Below are 22,327 nucleotides of genomic sequence, written 5' to 3'. Positions count from 1 at the left end.
TGTTGTGGTACTTCTTAAGTTTGAGTACACACTTGCAGAAAACAGTTGACTCAAGTAAACAATTGACGGGCATTATTGACCTTATTGAACATATAATGATATGATTAATTCTAAGACTTAGGTATATCGAGAGAAGTATTCTTTAAATTTGGGAATTGTGATAAACAGAACTTTAACATAAGGCGCGAAATTTGAAACAATACTTTGAACTTTATTCAGAGCTCATAGTCTAAGATCATTTGTGGTGATTAATTTGACCTTGAGCTTTAGAAATCTGATAGCTAACCTTATTGAATCTTATGACTCATAGTCTTAAGGGAATACATGCTACAACACTGAAATTTAGTCACAAGGTGATGTAATCTGACACTGGCAAAGTTATTGTTGATGCAATTTGATTGGCTGATCACTATCTTTCGTGCAATCTGATTGGTTGATGATTTTCAAATCTTTGCTGCATTCAGTTTTGTTTTGTTTAACATTTAAAAAGTTTTGAAATTTTTGTTTGAAACTTTGGTTTGACATTTTTTCGTTTGATATTTTTAGTTTGAAAATTTTTGTTTCAAAATTTTTTTGTTTGAAACTTTGGTTTGAAAATTTTCGTTTGAAATTTTTAGTTTAAAAATTTTTTGTTTTGAAATTTTTGTTTCAAAATTTTTGTTTGAATTTTTTAAAAATTTTTTGTTTGTAAAATTTTTTGTTTTGAAATTTTTGTTTCAAAATTTTGTTTGAAATTTTTTCGTTCGAAATTTTAAATTTTTTTTTCGTTTTAAAACTGAAAAAATTTTTGTTTGAAATTTTAGTTTTAAAAATTATTCGATTTTTTCTGTTAAAAAATTTGTTGTTTGAACGTTTTAGTTTTGAAATTTTTGTTTGGAGAATTTTGGTTTCAAATTTTTAAGTTTGTGCACTCATTAGTGAAGAACCGGAACTGCTTAGAAGAAAATTTGGTTTGAAATTTTTTGATTTGAAAATTTTTGTTTCGAAATTTTTGTTTGAAAAATTTTTTGTTTGAAATTTTTGTTTCAAACTTTGGTTTGACATTTTTAAAAGTTGGTGCACTCATTAGTAAAGAACCGGAACTGTTTAGAACAAAAACCTCTGGCAACATTGTTATCATGGTGCAATAGTACATATCAGAACATGATAATGCAACATCATCAGTTTTGCATCATATATAAGTATCGTTCGAGTTAGTATTCATGATAACATCATCATGGCTACTTGTCTGCAGTTTCTAAATACACGTGATGTGATGAAATCATTTACGAAGATTACTGATTTACAACAGAATGTACCTTATAGAATCTTAGCTAGCCAAAAAATCCCTACAAAGTTTGGATTAAGAATTGTAGTGAAGCTTGAAAATGATAAGAATATAATTTTACCAGCAAGATATTTACCCATGGAAGCATCAAAACAAGAAGAACTGCTGCGTTTTTTAAATACTGGATCTGTATCTTTATGTTACAAAGGATTCTTGGGTCGAAGTCATCAATTTGAATTTAGTACACAGCCGGTTTCGTCATCAATTGTGATGAAATCACAAATTCAAACGTCAGCTCATTACGTAGTTGTATGCTGAATGAGATCTATGAATTTGGTTGGTCAGCATGACGTCAGCAACTGTGATGAAATCATGAATTGAAACGTCAGCACATTTCTTTCCAATGACGTCTATAAATCAGCAAATACAGTGTGATCCCATGAAATCATTTCAGCAAGTGCGTTTCAGCAGGAAAAGTGTGTACTTCTAACGATAAAGAATTCATCTTTGCAAGCTATTATCCAATAAATATATTTCAAACAAAACATGTGATGATTGGTATCAGTGCTAGAACATTTGAACCAGTGATTCGATTGGGCAAAGCAGAACAATTTGGTGTACAACTGAACTTTGAAGAATAGCAAATATTATGTTCACGAATCGACCAATGAATGATTATTTTCATGATGAGCTAAATGTGACCATAGTCAAATCATTAGGCTCAAATCATGAAGTGGTGCTGCGTACAGTCCCCGAAGAGAAGATGGTGCTGCTACGTAAAAAGAGTACATTACAGTTTATATTGATATTGATAAACAGTTTATTTGTGATTAAATGGACATTGAGTTTCCACCAATTGATATTGCAATAGACCTTAAAAGACTTCAACTGAAATTAAAATTATACGCTAAAGACAAACCAGTGCAAGAAGTTCAAAATACATTGTATCGACAATATCCAGATCCTTTATCTGATATGGATGTATGTGATTAACCAGTGCAGTGTAATAAAATTATCCATTTCAATGATTTGTGTCTTTTCATTTCAAGTACAACCCCATGTTCTGACATGTACTATTGCACCATGATAACAATGTTGCCAGAGGTTTTTGTTCTAAACAGTTCCGGTTCTTTACTAATGAATGCATCAACTTTTAAAAATGTCAAACCAAAGTTTGAAACAAAAATTTCAAACAAAAAATTTTTCAAACAAAAATTTCGAAACAAAAATTTTCAAATGAAAAAATTTCAAACCAAATTTTCTTCTAAGCAGTTCCGGTTCTTCACTAATGAGTGCACAAACTTAAAAATTTGAAACCAAAATTTTCCAAACAAAAATTTCAAAACAAAAACGTTCAAACAAAAAAATTTTAAACAGAAAAAATCGAATGATTTTTTAAAACTAAAATTTCAAACAAAAATTTTTCCAGTTTTAAAACGAAAAAAAAATTAAAAATTTCGAACGAAACAATTTCAAACAAAATTTTGAAACAAAAATTTCAAAACTAAAAATTTTACAAACAAAAAATTTCAAACAATAAATTTTACAAACAAAAAGTTTTAAAAAAAATTCAAACAAAAAATTTTGAAACAAAAATTTCAAAACAAAAATTTTTAAACAAAATTTCAAACGAAAATTTTCAAACCAAAGTTTCAAACAAAAAATTTTGAAACAAAAATTTTCAAACTAAAAATATCAAACGAAAAAATGTCAAACCAAAGTTTCAAACAAAAATTTCAAAACTTTTTAAATGTTAAACAAAACAAAACTGAATGCAGCAAAGTTTTGAAAATCATCAACCAATCAGATTGCACGAAAGATAGTGATCAGCCAATCAAATTGCATCAACAATAACTTTGCCAGTGTCAGATTACATCACCTTGTGACTAAATTTCAGTGTTGTAGCATGTATTCCCTTAAGACTATGAGTCATAAGATTCAATAAGGTTAGCTATCAGATTTCTAAAGCTCAAGGTCAAATTAATCACCACAAATGATCTTAGACTATGAGCTCTGAATAAAGTTCAAAGTATTGTTTCAAATTTCGCGCCTTATGTTAAAGTTCTGTTTATCACAATTCCCAAATTTAAAGAATACTTCTCTCGATATACCTAAGTCTTAGAATTAATCATATCATTATATGTTCAATAAGGTCAATAATGCCCGTCAATTGTTTACTTGAGTCAACTGTTTTCTGCAAGTGTGTACTCAAACTTAAGAAGTACCACAACAAAGGAAATGAATCCCTGTACACTACCTCAACAAGGTCAATCACGTGGTACATCGTATTGCTTACGTTTATATTTGGTTCATAGGCTGGAATAATCAAAACCAATGACGCAATTTCATTTGACAATTCTCAAATTATCCTACAAAGTTTAAATGTACCAATGTCCTGGACTCCTAATCCCATCATAGGTCAATAACTAATCACGTGATCATACTAATATTTGACAATGATTTACCCAATGAATGAGATACTATCCAATTTTAAGAACAATTACCAATTATTGATATGACAATAAGAAATGTACCCCTCCCAAAATTTAAGATTGGTGCACAAATACACCTGTGTCTTATGAAAAAGTAATAAATCCTGTACTTATTCAATAATAAAACCGTATCAAAAAATAGGTCAATAACCTTTAAATTTTGAATATTTGGCTATAAGAGGAACACCAACTTCTACAATGGATCCTAGAAAACGTTTACCGAATTTTGTTATTTGATAATTCCCAAATTTAAAAGGGAACATAAACATATGAAGGTAATAAACCTCTGTACATACCCATATAACGTGTTAAATCCTTATCAAACGGGGTCAATAACCTCCGAAATTTGATTTTTGGTAGTTCTTTACCCATGAAAGGGAACGAGGTGGGCTATCCAAATTTATAATGATACATATTGAAGTCCTGTACTATGATACCAAATGCTTATATTAAACAATTTCTAAAACCGAGTGGATGAGCCAAGATACCCCTCCCAAATTTTTAAAGGGTGCATCAATGTACCCATGTCTTATGATAGGAAATGAACCCATATACAAGACCATATAACCATATAAGGTAATAGAACCTCATCAAAGGGGAGAAATTGGGCCAAAAACCAAATACGTGGTACAACATATTGCTTATGTTTATATTTTAGCAATTTTTTCCCATGAAAGGGAACAAGGTGGACCATCCAAATTTATCATGATACATGTTGAGGTCATGTACTATGATACCGAATGCTTAAATTGAAAAATTTCCAAAATTTAAGGGGTTGGCCATGGTACCCCTCCTAAAAATTTAAAGGGGTGCATCAATGTAGCTATGTTTTATGATACGGAATGGACCACTATATATAATCATATAACCATATAAGGTAATAGGACCTTACCCAAGGGGATAAATTGGGCCAAAACCAAACACGTGGTTGTACTAAAATTTGGCAATTTCGTACCCATGAAAGGGAACGAGGTGAACCACCCAAATTTATAGTAATCTAAATTAGGGTCCTATACTATAATACCAAATATATAAAATGGGCAATTTCCAAAATTAAAGGGATGGGCCAAATTACCCCTCCCAAAAATTTAAAGGGGTGCACAAATGTACCTATGTCTTATGATAGGAAATGGACCCCTATACATGACCATATAATCATATAAGGTAATAGGACCTCATCCAAGGAATAAATTAGGTCAAAAACGAAACACGTGGTTGTACTAAAATTTGGCAGTTTCGTACCCATGAAAGGGAACGAGGTGAATCACCCAAATTTATAGTAATCTAAATTAGGGTCCTATACTATAATACCAAATATATAAAATGGGCAATTTCCAAAATTTAAGGGGTGGGCGAAGTACTCCTCCCAAATTTTTAAAGGGGTGCACAAATGTACCCTGTCTTATGATAGTAAATGGACACCTGTATACGCCCATATATCTATATAAGGTAATAGGACCTCATCCAAGGTGATAAAATGAGCCAAAATACCAAACACGTGCTAGTAATAAAATTTGGTAATTTTGTGCCCCTAAAAGGGAACGAGATGGAGGGAACGAAATTTATAGATATATATATTAGGGTCCTATACTATTATACCAAATGTTTAAATTGTTCAATTTCTAAAATTTAAGGGGTGGGCCAAGGTACCCCTGCCAAAATTTTCAAGGGTGCATTAATATACCCATGTTTTATGAAAGGGAATGGACCCCTGTATACACCCATATAACCATATAGGATAATAACACCTCATAAAAGCGGAGAAATTAGGTCAAGAACCTCCAAAATTTGAATTTTTGGCAATTTTTACCCATGAAAGGGAACGACATAGACCCCCAATACTAATAGAGGTACATACTGTGGTTTTAGGCTAGCATACCAACTTTTTAAATTTGGCAATTTCCAAAATTTAAGGGTGGTGGTGTTATGTACCCCTGCCAAAATTTAGGGGGTGGGCCATGGTACCCCTGCCAAAATTTAGAGGGGTGGTCGTATGTACCCCTAGTCATTGACCCCGGGCCAAGGTCTTTGACCTATGACGTAATAAAGGTCAGGGTCAAAGTCCAAAACGCGATCAGGCCAGGCCCTTACTACTACTAACTTATACAGTAGTTTTATATAGTATGTATAAAAGTAACGAAGAAAGTTCTGTCGCTTTTTGACCTATCACCTTACAGCATCGATATGTCACCTAAGACATACCTGGAAGATCAAAAATAGTACCCATCAGTATCAACGACCTGCTGCCAACGTTCTGGATGGGCATGGATTCCTTCGCGGTAAAACTTGCTTTGCCGTGAAGCGAATAAGGTTTCAAGTGCATTTTGCACCTCTACTACGGAGTTGAACTGGAGTCCTCTAAGGTGAGTGTCCAAAGAATGGAACAGGTGATAATCGGACGCTGCAATGTCCAGGGAGTATGGCGGATGCAATAGTGTTTTCCATCCAAGGCGTAGGATGGAGTTCCGGGTCATTCTAGCCATGTGGGACAGCGTTGTCCCGTGACGGGAGAACCCCTTGGCGATTGAGAAGGGCTTGCCCCCCGATTTTTTTTTTTTTGAACACGGCTTAACTGCTGACAGTAGACAGTTGCATTGATGTTCTGCTCTGACCAGCCGGTAGCTGTTCCTGATGCACCATGTCGCGAGCAGTCTACCAAGCACACAGGACAACCTTCTGCTGCATTGCTGGTTTCAGCTGTTTTGGAACTGGTTCATGGGATTTTAATCAATGATGACGACTTCGTGGAGCTTTGTACAGGACCCACTTCTCATCACATGTCAACATCCTGTCCAGAAATGGCTCCTTCCTCAGACGAGACAGCAAAGAAACACAGGTATCTGCTCGCGTAACCTTCTGGCCCGGAGTCAAATCATGTGGGACCCATAGACTCAACTTGTAGTGCTTCTCAAGGTGATGGAGGTGCTGCCGAATGGTTTCTCCACTCACATTGAATTGTAGTCCCAGTTTCTCACATGTCTGTCTACTGCTCGCCTCAATTGGTACCTGAAGATCTTCATTTTGTACATGTGTTGGGCTTCTGGCACGTGGTGCGTCTTTCGTCAGTGTTTCGTCACCGTCCTTAAACTTGCTAAACCACCCTTGCACTAACCATTGTGCATTAGAGCAGATCTCTTATTAGCAAATGGCCCTGCACACGCGCACTGCTCAGATAGCCCACAGCCTGAACCTGAGCGCGAGTCCAAATTTAACTCAATCGCGATTGAGATTGTCAGAGGTGTAGCGGTTTACGTTGAATATACCAACACTTTATCAACTAAGCCGTCTTAGATTTTTCTCCAATCCAAAAAGCGGGTGGTTTTTCGTGATTAAGATATGTTTAAGCGGGGGACGAATATAGAACCTAAAAATCGGATGGTACCCGCTAAAATCGGGTAATATGGCAACCGTAAGCTAAATAGAAAATAAGGTATATCCCTATTTAAGATCACTACACATGCAACTTATGAAATTCAATTTGAAATCTCATCCACTTAGACTGAGATCTTTTATATAATTATTACTCTTTCACCTTGTTTTTAAAAATAGTATTGCGACTCTTTCTTTTGTTAACAAAAAAATCACCACCTCCCTTTCTTTTTTTTAAAAAAAAAGAAAGGAAAGAAAGAAAGAAAATCTAGATCATAATACACAATTTTATTGTTGATTTGTTGCCACTCCGATAAATGTGAATTTTGTTGTTTTGGATGTGTTGACTGGTTTCTTATCGTAAGTCTCAGACACCTGCAATAGTTTATACGTGAAGGAAACACCAATCATGTTTTATTCTGTATCTTTCTACTTCCCAATAACGATAGCCGGGCCTCTTTGTGAGAAATTGCAACTTACTTTTTTATTCTGCCAACTGTAAAAGTATACTCAACAAGAATTTCCCTACACTTTAAGACATTATAAGAGAAAATACCTTCTTATTTTGAGCATTTTTCCTCTACTCCGAGGGAAATTTCCCTCCATCTGGCAACTGAGAGCCGAAGTGGGGAAAGATTCTTTGCTGTTTCCTCGTCGTTACTTCATATTAGTGCTATTGCATTTTTGGGACATTTGCGGTTTTCAAAACCGAAACCGCAAAAGCGGTTTTCAAAACAGACATTTCGGTTTTATGAAATTTCACTTTTCTCAAAAACCGGTTTTCGGTTTTTTCAAAAAACGATTTCGACAGCACTAATATAGATTTTTGTCCCTAGCAGAGGCACAGTATTCCAGAATGGCAGTGCTCTAATATACATAGCTATACATGTTCTTGCTTAGTTTGAAGAACATCAGGATGAAATTTAACACCTCCCTAGACCTGCTTAATCCCTCAACTTGAACATCGTTAGTATCACGCAGTGAGACTTATAAGGTTGTGTTGTTAGTACGTCTGTCCGTCCATTACTCTGCACGATAACTCTTGACCGGGTGCGAATTTGTTTATTCTGTTTTTTGCAGTAGATAGCTAGAACAATTATCTGGGGCGATTCTTTGATAGAGTCTGTCCGTTGACGTCCAAACAGATACTGATGACTTTAACAGTGATTATCTATATCCCATAAATGGAAGCAAAATTTTGAATTCTGTTTTTTGAAATAGGCAACTAGAGCAATTATTCTGGCTGACTTTGTTAATGGAGTCAGTCCATTAACATCTTAACGTATAACGGTAGCTGTCTATATCGGATATATGTTTCGCGCGTAATCCTTTTTACCGTTTTTACACCAGGCTTTATTTTGACGTCAGTTTTAGAGCAGTGAATCCGGGGCAGTTTTCCAGTTCCATCATAGCTGACGCAACTGAGTATTGGATTGCATTAAGAATGGTTTAAAACGGGTTATATGCCCCAATTTCATGACAAGTACAAGCTGTACTACAGATTAAATGTCGTATTAATAAGCTAAGTTTCATTTTTTCCAAGTGTTCCCAGTATTTTGAAACTGTAGTGTATTGTTTCGTCATAACTATCATATAACTACTTTTCATTTTGCTTTCCATGTTCCTACCCTAAGATAAGGCGGGAATAACTAACTAACTAACTAACCCTATGGCCTATGGAACCCCAAGGTTCAATGCCGCGTTCACAAAAGCTCTTCACTGACTTCTATCCTTAGCTATCTGCATCCAGTTTCTACTTTGTATTCCAATCTCTGCGAGATCCATCTTAATATTGTCCTCCCATCTGCGCCTAGGTCTTCCTAATGGTCGTTTTCCGATTGGTCTTCCAGTCAAGACTTTGAAAGCGTTTCTACTTTCTTCCATTCTAGCTACATGACCTGCCCACCTAAGCCTCATAGACTTGACGACCCGTACAATATTGGGTAAACCGTATAAATTATGTAGTTCCTCGTTATGAAGTTTCCGCCATTCCCCATTCCCGTTCCTCTTGGGTCCGAATATTCGTCTCAGGATCTTGTTCTCAAATACCTTCAGTCTATGTTCTTCCCTCAGAGTAAGCGACCATGTTTCGTAACCATACCGAACAACAGGCATGATTATCGTTTTATATATTTTAAGCTTCAAATTCCTCGACAGAATTCGCGATGACAAGACATTTTGAACCGAATAGTAACACGAATTCCCTGCTTTTAGTCGACATTTAATTTCTTCGTGAATATGATTTTCCTCTGTTAATATTGATCCTAGATATTTGAGACTTTTGATAAAGATAAGGCGGGAATAATGTAAAAAATATGAAATAAATTAGAAGAAGCAAACCAGAAGAAGCTCAGTCACGTTAAACTCTATATATTAGCAAATATTTGCATTTGTTTATTGATTATTGCGAAGTTATTTTCCCCTCCTTTGTTCGTTAAGCATTTTTAATTACTCGTTTTTTACCAAAGCAATAACTGGAAGAACTAAAGTAGTTTGGTGGGTTGATTCAAACGAAGAATGTTTACCTTCATGTTTTATCACATATCCTGGCAACCCGTAATTCGCTTCGTTGTCTTTCATTTAAAAAAAAAAAAAAAAAAAAAAAAGAAAAAGTGAAAATTTCTGTTTAATTTTACATTGATACATGGTAATCTCGAAAGTTATAAGAAAGATTTGTAAGGTTATACAAACAGATTTGCAATATGCTTCAAGATATCATTCTCTATTATGCTGAGATACATGCTTTTGATAATATTATACATATTGTTAAGTTCTAACATTTCGAAAATATAATTTTTCTTTCAGATTAAAAAGAGTATGAAAGGATATAAATGCATAATTACAATAGTAGACTTGAGAAGATAATCCAAATAAAATAACTAAAATCGAATTACAGTTGAAACATGGATTTCATAGATTATGAAAAATGAGTATAAGTTCAAATTAAATTCTTTTAAAGTATATTATCAATACTGTTTCATTAAGATTTTTAGTTCTTTCGTTTAACGAAGAACTGAACAGGTCCTGAATACCACTCTAATAAGTCGTATGATTGCATAGCTTTTTTCCTCGTTGTAGACACGGAACCACAACTGGGCAATATTTGTGAACCCCGTAGGTCAAGATGCAGCTGTCAAAACATTTAATACACGTTGTGTAGCTGGAGGCTATCGATGGAATCCTTATTATACACAATTAGCTGATCCAAATAACGTAAGTAACACTTTACTTATTTATTTCTTCTTCTAATAGTAATAATAATAATTAGGGACAGAAAATGAAAATGTACCAAGTAAATTGGATTCACATGTGTTTGCCTCCTTTGCATCTGCGTAAATAGAAAAATCGTTTTAGAGTTTAAAAAATGTGTTGTACGATTGAAGACATAATATATCATTTAACATTTACTACAAGATGGCATAGGAAAGAAAGTATAGCAGGGATTTATTGCCACGAAAAGTGTGATGTAGATAACAGCACGAAAAGGAATTCATAAGGAATATGGAGAGGACAATAGAAGAAAGAGATAGCGAAGAAGAGAGAAAGAGGGAAGACAGAGAGAAGTTTCACAGGCTACTAGGAAGAAGAGGTTACAACAGAGGGAAATTAAGGAAAAGCAGAATACGAGAGGAAACAAGGGAGAAAGAAGAGAGGAAAAGGAAGTGAAGAAGGAATGACACGAATAGAGAGCATTGAAGAGAAGACGGAGGTACTGAAGAGATTGTTAAGAAGAGGTGGAGTAAAGACGTACAGAAAAGGAGGACGGAGAGTGCTGGATGTGATTAAGAAAGCGAAGAGTACAAGGGAGGACATATGTGAAGAAGATGAAGTTGTAGTGTAAAAAGTGGGGTGTAAGGATTGTGATATGAAATACACTGTGGAAACAAGAAAAAAAACTTAAGGAAAGAATAAAACAACATAGGGATGAGTGAGGCTTAAGAGGAATAACGCTATTTACAAACATGTTAAAGAAATGGGCCATGAGATAGATTGGTAAGATGTCCAAGGACTGGAAAAGAAGAATAGGACAATAATAAGAAAATGGAAGGAAGTACAATGGATAACGAAAGAAAGAAGTGAGAAATTAATGAACTGGACAAGTGGACTCTTGATACATGAACTATGGGATAAAATGTTGGAACAAATCGAAGGAAAGGATGATGATTAGATTTATTTCTTTGTAATTTACTTCTATATATTTATTTATATTTAATATTGCTATAGCTATAATCAGTTATTTCTGTATTATTTTATATTGTTATATGTATAATAGGGTGGAGTGAAAAGAGGCCAAAAAAATCTTTTTTCGAAATTCGATTTTGGATAGGGGGCAAAAGTTGCATCATATCGTAGTACTTCACCATGCAAAATTTCAATTCTTTAAAATAATTTTTAGCCGGGGCGCAATGGGCCTTAAGTTTGATAGGTTTTATAAATGAGTGAAAAGAGCCTAAATTTTTATTTTTTTAAATTCGAATTCGGATATAGGGGAAAAGTTGCATCATATTGTAGTACTTTACCACCGGAAATTTCAATTCTCTAAAACATTCTTTAGCAGGAGTGCAATGGGCCTTAAGTTTGATAGGTTTTGTAAATAAATACACGTTTATTGTTCATTGTATAATTATTAGGCAGCTCTTCGCTTGAAGGAGACTATAATTTGAAGATATTATGATTTCTTGTCGTGTCCAGGTAGATTTCTAAAGCTATCGAAGTTCACATTCTATGTTGCAGGCTACATCAACCCAGAACTCACCACATGGAGGTGGCTACCGTCGAGTTCCATCCCACTTACCCACCAGTATTAGATTGAATGTTTCATAAAATTCATTCACGTCTTCAAGCAAAATACTGCGACTTTATCTGAAAAGTAGTCATATATTTTCTTGTCAAATTTGGAACGAATAAAGAAATCTCTTTTGGCTCACATACTGACGAAGAACCTTCATTAAGTATTTTCACTAATCTTTCCACTGCTTGCGTATAACATGGAAACTCAGGCATATCAGATCCCAGCCCCCGCCAAGTGAACTTTGTGGTGGACAAACACCGTGTGCGTGGATTTTCTCGGGGTTCTCCCGTTTCCTCCCACTTTCTTCATTCCACCATTTCATTCATTACTCATCACCGTCTCCTTTAGCCTAACCGGCATAACCGTGGGACGTAAAACTCACAGATTTCATTTCATTTTCATTTCAGGCATATCAATATTTGTACTTTCTCAAGAACAAATTCTCGCAATTTGTCATCTGTGATATGAGTCAGTACAGGCGGTTTTGTTGTTCCACCCATTTTAGTTTATCATTTCTGTGTAATTACTAGCCTCGAAGTTTAACACTCGCACTTGGAAGGAAGGAGCTTCACGTTTACATTGTTTTCTGGATTGGAGGATTTTATCGATTGCAAGGATTCGCGTAGCTGATCTGAAGCTAGTCACCAATCATAGCAATAAGAATATTTTCAGAAATCGCATAGAATGCATTTCTGGAAATTACTTTATTGACAAAAGTCTTGTATGGTTGTTGCAAACATCTCGAAAGTCTTATGGTCAAGAACAAATGTTTAGCTTCGTATTTGGCAAGAGGTTTCAGCTTTATGCTGAACCACACTGGTACATATACTTTACCTACGAATTTAACGAGAGTTTAGAGCTCCTCTGAAGAATTTGGCATTGATATATATAGACGCGAAAGTCTACAAGCCATTGCTAACCAGCGAGTATGCGCAAGTTTCCTACGTTTCTTATCTGCTAGGTTTTTATCACAGCCTCCTCTTACGACAGATCGACATATTTCATACAAATATCTTTGATCATAACTGAGATAACGCACGTTTAGGTATGTAGGGAGTTCTGAAGAAATCTTTCCGAAGCTGCACATTGGATTCACAATTCACCAATGATCTACCAATAGGACCAGACAAAGTACCAGTAGTCACATCATCAATTTCTTTCAGTAAATGATGAAGTAGTAGTTCAATGATGTGCAATAAACGTGTGCATCACTGTAAGGGTCTCTCTAAATGGTTTTCGAGCACTCTAATCATCATCCTTTTGACCAACATTAGTATTAGTATCATCGCAGCTGATAGCTACCATATCTCATAGGTCCTCATTATTTTCTTGTAATTCCCGGCAGATGGAACTAGCAGTATTCTTTGCTAATGCTGAAACGGTCAAAGAAGCATGGCTGAGAAATTTATTACCCGGTTCTTCAAGGACACAATAATGATCTTTCCTCTTCATATCTCTATGACTTCCGGAGCCGGACATTACGAGTGTTTGGTCTTTCTTCCCATCAAAATAGATGGTACAAGGTTTCTCTTTATTAACCTTACACTTTTACGATTTTTCGCAATCTCTCTTTGTATTTTACTTCTATCAATAATGTTTTGCAGCTGCTCTGGCCTTACAATATTAAAATCTTCCAAAACTTCAGTAGAAATAGCTGCAATTTTTCTTCCAATCAAGTCGATTTTCTCCTTCACTTTTGCTAATGTTGGCAGGAATTTTCTCATTCTATGCATCTAATCTGTGATTGCTTTCTTGTCTTTAAAGGATACTTCCAACTAAAATCAGGATCTCCTCCAGCTTCAGTGTGTTCTTTAGTGCCTTCGTTTTTTGTTTCCAAAGATGACAAGGAGTCTAAAGATTAAATAATGTAACTGGTACTGTTTTGGTTGAAAGTTTGACCGCTAGTTGCTTTCTGGCTTTCCTTTCTTCTCTTTTCTTTGTCCAAGTAACATCAATACCACCGATTGCCATTTTTCTACTTATCCTTTGGTCTGATAAAATACTCTCTCCGATTCAAGCATTTTGAGTGTCCTGTGCAACGACACACCGTGAAATCTAAACACTTGCAAGCTGCTATATCAAATGATTTATTGCCCTGCTTCTTCAATTCTTGTACTTTATTTCTTCTTTCATGCTCCCTCTTACTACCAATTTTAAAAATATTTTCAGTTTCCTGTGGTAACTGTTGATCACTATTGATACACAGCCGAGCGAAACAACAGGAATTGAAACACGTTACCAAATGTCTTCCACCTTTTCTGTTACCTTCGTGGAAACCAAATTCTCTGCTGGTTCTTTACTTCCGCCCCCTTCAGCTGCTGACGCGTAAATAAATAACATGCCATAACGTCTTCGTAAGTTGCAAGCGTTCTCCAGTCGCGACCTTTGGCACTACGAAACATCTCTTGTGCTCTTGACATATTCTACCTAGTTGATTTTGCCATCTTTCTTCTTTATAACACAAAACAAAAACACCAGATCTAAGGCTGTAATACAGTGGTAGATAATAAAGCCATCAGTAACTACAAAAGCGCAAAACTAATCAAATCACTAACGTAGCAACACGGCCGCTAACCAGACACGTACCCCTAGCACAGGTACAACACACTAATAACAATCGTCAAGCTGCCAAACAGTTGCACAATACTTTAGCACCTGCACGAGTGCGCGCCCTCATTTCGTTCTGTACCCTCTTATCTCCACCCATCAAACTATTATACTAGTGACTTAGTACTGCCAACAAGTTCATTATACCAGAAAAAGACTGTCACTAAATAGCAAAAAAACTTCTTTATGGCAAACTAGCAAATTGCTTATAGTTGATCACTTTTCATCTAATTATTCCCAGATTTCAGGGCCATTGCGCCCCGGCTAAAAATAATTTTAGTGAATTAAAAGTTATTATTGTTATCCACTGATACAGGATGCATCTTTTGCACCCTATCTACACTAAAACTTACAGTCTGCTTTCAGCGAAGATCTGCCAAATAGTTACATAGTAAATGCAAATTGATTTACAAAATCGCAAACTTAAGGCCCCTTGCGCCCTGGCTAAAAATTATTTCAGAGAGCTGAAATTTTCTATGGTAAAGTACTATGATATGATGCAACTTTTGCCCCCTATCCAAATTCGCATTTCGAAAAAAAAAATTTTCGCTCCACCCTAATGTATAATCAATTTTATTTAGAATATTTTGTTACGTTTAAGATTATATCTGCTATGCATTAAGGGGGAACAAGAGAAAGGTATTTGATATCAACATCGAGGCAGGTGAACAGTTGGACAAATGTGAGCCTGAAAAGATAACACCAGGTGACTGGACAGATATTTGCCCGACAAAGATAAAGAAAAAGTGGACGGGTAACAGAGTCCAGGCAGGTGGCTGGTTGGACAACTGTCAACCCGAGAAGGAAAACATAGGTGACTTTGCAAACAAACAAGGGGCGTTAGGCCTTTTATCTTTGGGTATATATTTATGTGTTACTAAGATGTCTCTTTCATTGAGTGTGTGATGAAGACAGCGATAAGTTGTCGAAGCTATAACACTATATTTCAGTTTTAATAAATAAATGTATTAAACTCCAGTCAGAAAGTATTAGTTATTCGTATAATTTAACAATTGTGAACTTGGAAAGAAAAATAAAAAATAAAAGAACCCTTCATCTGGAAATCGCATGATTTCTTGTGACATAACCAAAATATATTAATCCGAAACATATTTAGCTACTTGTTTATTCATTGAAAAGTGACTAGCAATTTCTTTCTTCGGACTGTTGTGTGGAAAGTGTTGTAAACGTTTGGACTGCTTTGTATAATATGTTGTAAATAATTTATTTGAAATAGTTGAAAAGATGTTTTTTTGAATTACTTAACCATTACGAATGACTTAATTGCAGCTTCTGTACTTCCTTGAATACCCTTATTATTTTGAGTTAAAATTTAGTGCCTCTTTTTTATGTTTTTGATGCTTCTTATTAAAACAATCATTTGTTAGAATCTTATAAATATTTTTAAAGTTATCACTTGGAAAGGAACTGGACGTGGTGTTTGTACTCTAATAAGAATAGTTTATATATGTATATATCACTCCCTGGAAAATAGTTTTTCTTTTAGATCATTCCCAGGTAATATAAAGTCCGTTTTGGTGATTTCCTCTTGTGTAGGTAAGGAAATGAATTATTTATTTGGTATTTTCAACTTTTGTATGTTTGTTTAAATTTTCTCTAAATTAGTGCAATTCTGGCGACAAAGAGAGTTGCCTTTGAAAAAAGGTTAAAGTACGAACCATTTTGAATTGTAGTTTGTAAAGAGTTAAAATTGGAATGATGTATGGAAAAATATTTTTAATAAAATAAAATTAATGTATAATAAAATTGCACTATATATGAAGACAAGAAATGATGGTGATCAATAATTACGAATTGGATAGAATTACCCATTTTGTTTTTATATAAAGCCAGTTGAAAATGCTCCAAGAACATTGACAGAACGAACTTAAAAGGAATGGAGAGATGGAGCGTGAAGAATAACTGTAATTGGTCCAACATGTAAAAGTAAATCTTTTTATCTGCACCTTCTTCTGTTTGTCTCAAAAATTCGCAAAATATCGTCTCTCTATGACTTACGGCTCCAGAGATATGGCTTCTTAAATCTCCCGTAATTCGCCAAATTTTTTTGCAAATATCTGGGGAACGGTGGCAGCTGGCCAGTGACCACCGGTTACTATTTGGTACCAAAATGTTTACCATCCGCTTAGGTATTGACCAACACCAATATGATCTTACGGTTCCAGAGATATGGCTCCTTAAACTTCCCGAAATCGAAACTATTTTTTGGCCAATATCTCAAAAATGGTAAGCCATAGAGAGATAATACTTGAGTTAATCAATAATTAAAAGGATGGTAAACATTTTGGTACCGATATTAACTGGTAGTCACCGGCCAACTGACCAGTGGCCAAATTAATGGCCAGTTGGACAGTGGCCGTCAGTTACTATTTGGTACCGAAATATTCATCATCTTCTTAGGTATTGATCAACACCAATATCATCTCTCTATTGCTTACAGTTCCCGAGATATGGCTCCTTAAGTCTCCGGAAATCAGGCATTTTTTTGGCCAATATCTCGAGAATGGTAAGAGTGACGTGAAAAAATTCATCACTTTCTCAGGTACTTTTTGATGCTGTAATGAATGGAAGGTTCAAAATTGAAAAAAAAAAAATTGCAATAACAGACAGACAGACACACAGACATAAAGAATTCAGTAACGAACTTTTTAAATTCGTTGAAAAGAAGCAATCACGTTTTAAATACAAATATAGCATTGAATCATTTTAAGGAAATATGAATCTTAATATTGTAGATTTTAACTATGGTGTCATTGTTGAATAAATAATTTCTATAGTTACAGAATCTAATATATTAATTATTGTGTTTCCTAACGTCAAATTATTATTAATGAAATTTTACTGTTATACTTGATTTACCTTTCAAGAAAATTAACTAGCATACACAAATTTTGATTTTTATGTGTGCGTCGTTCTATGTAAGTATATTTTATAATAGTTTTATGCTCGATCATGCGATTTCCAAAGTTTTATGTAAGTATCTTAAATATTTATCATGATTTTCATTTGCTTCGTTCATGTATTATTAATCACATTATTTATTTACTTTTTTTTTTTTTTTTTTTTTTACAAATAACAAGGTAGTGCATAAGTGTATTTATATAAATAATCCATGTTTGGTATATATTAGATTATAAACCGTGTTTCTTATCAACATCAGCTTTATAGTATAATTAGAATATATATATATACATTTTTAGTTGCAGTTCAAAACTCATTCTATAATTAATAAAATTAAAGATTCGGAAGTGAGAACATAGAAGACAATTTACATTCAATCGTGATAACAACTGTCTACGTCAGATTTTCTGTTAAGTTTGTAAAAAAGATCAGTGAAGTATCAATTAAAATAACTTTTCTTACTTAGATTTGACCATCTTTACAAATCAAAACATTTAGCGAGAACCTTCGCTGTGACAGCCAAATATATTTTTGATTCATTTATTTCAGGATGAACTTTACCGACAAGAATGTAGTCCGGATAATCCTTTACGTTGTGACGTGGGAGATGTTTCAGGGCGACTGGGTACTATTGATATTGGTAGTCACCGACAAGTATTTACGGATATAAATTTCCCGTTGGGTGAGTTGTAGAATTTAAAGTATCTAAAATCCATAACTAATTTTGTAAGACGATTACATTATTATTATTATTTTATTTTCTGATGTGCAGTTCAGAAATTTTAATTGTATATTAAATCAATGCTAGTATCTATTAATTGATTTTGTGAATAACTTTGGTAGCAATGACTATTATTTTTTTCTTTGTATTTGTTTGCTTGAGATAATGGTTAGAGATGGGTTGCTTGGAATTTAGCGTCCCTTTTCAGCACCGGAGCTATATGGGACTTGGACATAGAGTTTAAGGCAGAATAACCACCATAATGCGTTCTAATTTCAAGGCTGTCCCACCGAGGATTGAACCCGGGAGCCCATGCACCTCCGCTAACCACTAGACCAACGGAAAAGGCGATTGAAGGTTAGCAGCACCATTCATCTGATGATGTTGCTAAGTAATGACAGTCAATTTTCCCTTGTCGATATTTGCACTGTGGGATTTTTCAGTGTTTTTAATTTATCAATAAGTTTAAAAGTAACAAGGGCATTTTAAGATAAATTATTCACCCCGTATATATATATCGTAAGTTTTGTGACATATTCATTGTAAGAATGAATGTAATGAAATTTTTACTGAAGGAAATCGAACTTACTTGAAAAGGATTTAATAATGTAAAGATAACTTCTAAATCATTGACGATTTCATAACCTCTTCAAATTACATACGGGAGAGAGATGCTTGTTAAAAGAGTTTCGTTATATCTTAGGTTTTACAGCCCTGTACTAGAATTAAAGTCGAGATAAGTAACACATCAAAAGCAAGTACGTACAATTCGAGAGGTCCACAAAAGAGTTAAGGAACAGCCTTTAATTTTTAAGGTAGGGAGGAAGTTACATGATTTTTTAAAATATTATTTAAACCAATTATAAATAAGACTTTTGAGTGAAGATAGTAAGAGGGCAGAGGAGAGGGCATATTAGGTTTCTACAGCACAGAAACCCCGTTTTCGAAGATATTTCGGCTTTTCCTCCATCGAGAAATCTGAAGAGTGAAATGATGTCTTTTAAGAGCTATCCTTTAAATTTTAGAAACGGGTCCTAACAACAATAATTATACTATTTCTTTTTAGAAATGATGGGAAGTCGTTCATTAAGAACAATAGCATACTATTATTAGTGGTGACAATTATATACTGACTTTGAGATTACAATTTGTTTTAGAATTAAGGGGTTCCAAAGAAGACCCACCCATCAAATTTTTCGACAGAGGAAGTGGAAAAATTCTTGGAGATGTATTTTTTCTTCTTCCTCCAGAGCGGCAAGTACTTTTTCTAAAAATAAATAAATAAATAAAAATTGTAATATGCTTAGCCGTTGAATTTAACCGAACTTCTTTATTCGAAGCGAGGACGTTACTCATATTCATCTACTCTGAGAGAAATGTTGATGATAGACTCTCCGGTGGTCAAGTGGTTTGTGCGCATGCCTTTGGTGCAGAAAGTCCTGGGTTTGATTCCTAGTTAGAGAACATTTGAGCGCTTTTCGAATTCAACCTTAAACTTTAAGTCCACATCTTATATAGGCTCGGTATTGAAATTGAATTCTAAGCTTCAACAAACAAACGAAAGTAAACGTTAGTTTTTCTCTGATAGCTTTCGTGTGACGTATTATCTACGTTACCTAATATCAAGTTGTCAAAAAAGTATCGAGCCTTGGAGGACCACTTTGTTCAATGACCTGCCATTTTTCCGGCAACACCATTATCCCAAAAGTGGTTTTCACAGTCTTCGTTTGAAGCTAACGTAACATCATTCAGGAATTTCTGTACAGACCAAAAGAAATGATAGCCTAACAGTACCAGGTCGGGGCTATACGTTGGGTGCATTAAAGCTCCCAGTCAAGTTCTTTTAGTTTCTGCGGGCCGTTAAATATACGATATTGCGTTGTCGACGTGAGATACAACACCTTATCTGTTGACCGACTCCGGTCATTTCTTTTGATTTCTTACGTGCACTCTCGGTAATTGTCGACAGCAAAAGTTTTGAATTTCTTGTTCTGCTCGACGTGGCACCCAAACGCCGAGCTTTTTTTGTATCCAGAATTCTCAACTGGGTTAGCACTGTTTTGTGATAAGTGATCATTGGTGATATCATGACTGGTTACAAGCCGGTCTTACTTGACTTTTTCAGAATATCATTCACTTTTACTGTAACTGGTCTCCTATTTCGAGGAGCATCTTGGATTCGAAATTTCCAGAATGAAAGGGACTGAAACATCGGGTCTAGGTCAAAACCCCCACACTCAAGAAATGTCAAAACGCCCACACGATCGGTCATAACTCCCACACAAATGGACAAATCCCCCAAACGCACGAACGGTCAAAACCCCCACACTCAAGAAATGTCAAAACGCCCACACGATCGGTCATAACCCCCACACAAATGGACAAATCCCCCAAACGCACGAACGGTCAAAACCCCCACAGCCAAAACCCCCGCACTCAAGAAATGTCAAAACGTCCACACGATCGGTCAAAACTCCCACACAAATGGACAAAACCCCACACATAGCAACGGTCACAATCTCCACATAAATGGACAAAACCCCCACACAAATGGACAAAACCCCCACACAATCGGACAAATCCTCCACACTCTGAAAATATCGTGATTGCACGTCTTTGTTGCGGCTCTTTACGACGCCCACTTTAGTGTTTCTGTCATTACAAAACAGTGCAAGAAGAATAGTTGCAACATCGGTTTAAGTGGAATAAAAAATGTTATTAAAAAGTACAAGGGCAAGACATACAACCAGGATCATTTCAGAGTGTGGGAGATTTGGCCGATTGTGTGGGAGTTTTGTCCATTTGTGTGGGGGTTTTGTCCATTTATGTGGGGATTGTGACCGTTGCTATGTGTGGATGTTTTGTCCATTTGTGTGGGAGTTATGACCGTTGGAGGTTATGACCGATTACCAGTGTGGGGGGTTTGGCTGTGGGGGTTATGACCGTTCGTGTATTTGGGAGATTTGTCCGTTTGTGTGGGGGTTATGACCGATCGTGTGGGCGTTTTGACATTTCTTGAGTGTGGGGGTTTTGGCTGTGGGGGTTATGACCGTTCGTGTGTTTGGGAGATTTGTCCATTTGTGTGGGGGTTATGACCGTTTGTGTGGGCGTTTTGACATTTGTTGAGTGTGGGTGTTTTGGCTGTGGGGGTTTTGACCGGTTCCCGAAACATCTTGTGCTTTTGCTTTTAATAGCGTATCTTGTTCATAAACAAACAAACAAACAAACAAACAAAAAAGACGGGCTTGCGCAGTATTTATGTCTTTATCGAAACAAAATGGTAAAATAATGCTAGCGCAATTTTGCGGAAAGTTCAGTCATCGTCACAACACAATATCTTACGATTGATCTTAAGCATTCCAACTTTTTTTTTTTTTTTTTTTTTTTAACATTTGCTAGCTTGAACTGTCAGTTGTCAAATGACGTTAGGTCTGACTCACTGCGACTCATATACCCTGAGATTTGGGACACTAACACCAAGTAGTGCGCAAAAATCTCAATATTTTCCGATTACCTACTATATTGTGTTAAAATGCATCTGTAGTAATATAGAAACATGCAACGTCGAATCGAAATACTTAATAAAACAGATAAAATTTTTAGTTTGATGCCTCATGTTTATGCTTTATTTATTAAACTAACGTGTTTCCCTGTTCGAGAAAAATTGTAGCTTTTTTTTTCTTTATCTGTACAGTATTGTATTTACAACATAGCTAATCAACCGTTTCTTCTTTACCTCCTTATGTTTCATATTAACGTTTAATAACAGGGTTGTTCAACATATTTTTGTTCTCAAAAGCAATTAGAGATTTTTTTCTTATATAATTTGGTAAAGTCCGTCGAAAACAAAAGACTGCATATCACTTTTTTTTCTTTTTCTAAGTTTATATTAAATTTATTAAGTCCTACCACGTGTCAAGTTTGATCCAGTTGGGATGAGTGTGCTGGAATTCGTGCGATATAGAGTGGTCTTGTGATTATTTTTGAATAAGAAGGGAGAGGAGATCAAATGAAGAAAGAATGTTTAAAAAGAACAGATATCCAAGTTGGTTTACCTCTGAAGTTATTAATATTTTAAAAGAAAAAGAATATTATAGAAGGCATAAAAATGAATCGGACTATAACTATGACAAATATGTTAATTTACGTAGACAATC

The 22,327-nt window shown here is 35.1% G+C and overlaps 1 protein-coding gene and 1 long non-coding RNA gene across 2 annotated transcripts in view; one reads left to right on the top strand and one right to left on the bottom strand.

Moving 5' to 3' along the window:
* LOC145666827 (uncharacterized) overlaps positions 1-22,327 on the bottom strand; it is a 103,681-nt gene that overhangs the window by 36,388 nt on the left and 44,966 nt on the right. The window lies entirely within an intron of this gene.
* Rsod (superoxide dismutase family protein Rsod) overlaps positions 1-22,327 on the top strand; it is a 164,085-nt gene that overhangs the window by 117,023 nt on the left and 24,735 nt on the right. Inside the window, exons 11-12 of the mRNA XM_081734394.1 lie at positions 10,207-10,341; positions 17,999-18,131. Of these exons, the coding sequence (XP_081590520.1) occupies positions 10,207-10,341; positions 17,999-18,131 (268 nt within the window). The remainder of the gene's footprint in view (positions 1-10,206; positions 10,342-17,998; positions 18,132-22,327) is intronic.

The sequence above is a fragment of the Thermobia domestica genome, chromosome 12, assembly GCF_964235325.1.
Source record: "Thermobia domestica chromosome 12, izTheDome1.hap1.1, whole genome shotgun sequence".
NCBI classification, from domain to species: domain Eukaryota; kingdom Metazoa; phylum Arthropoda; class Insecta; order Zygentoma; family Lepismatidae; genus Thermobia; species Thermobia domestica.
This window is presented reverse-complemented; position numbering and strand designations above follow the sequence as displayed.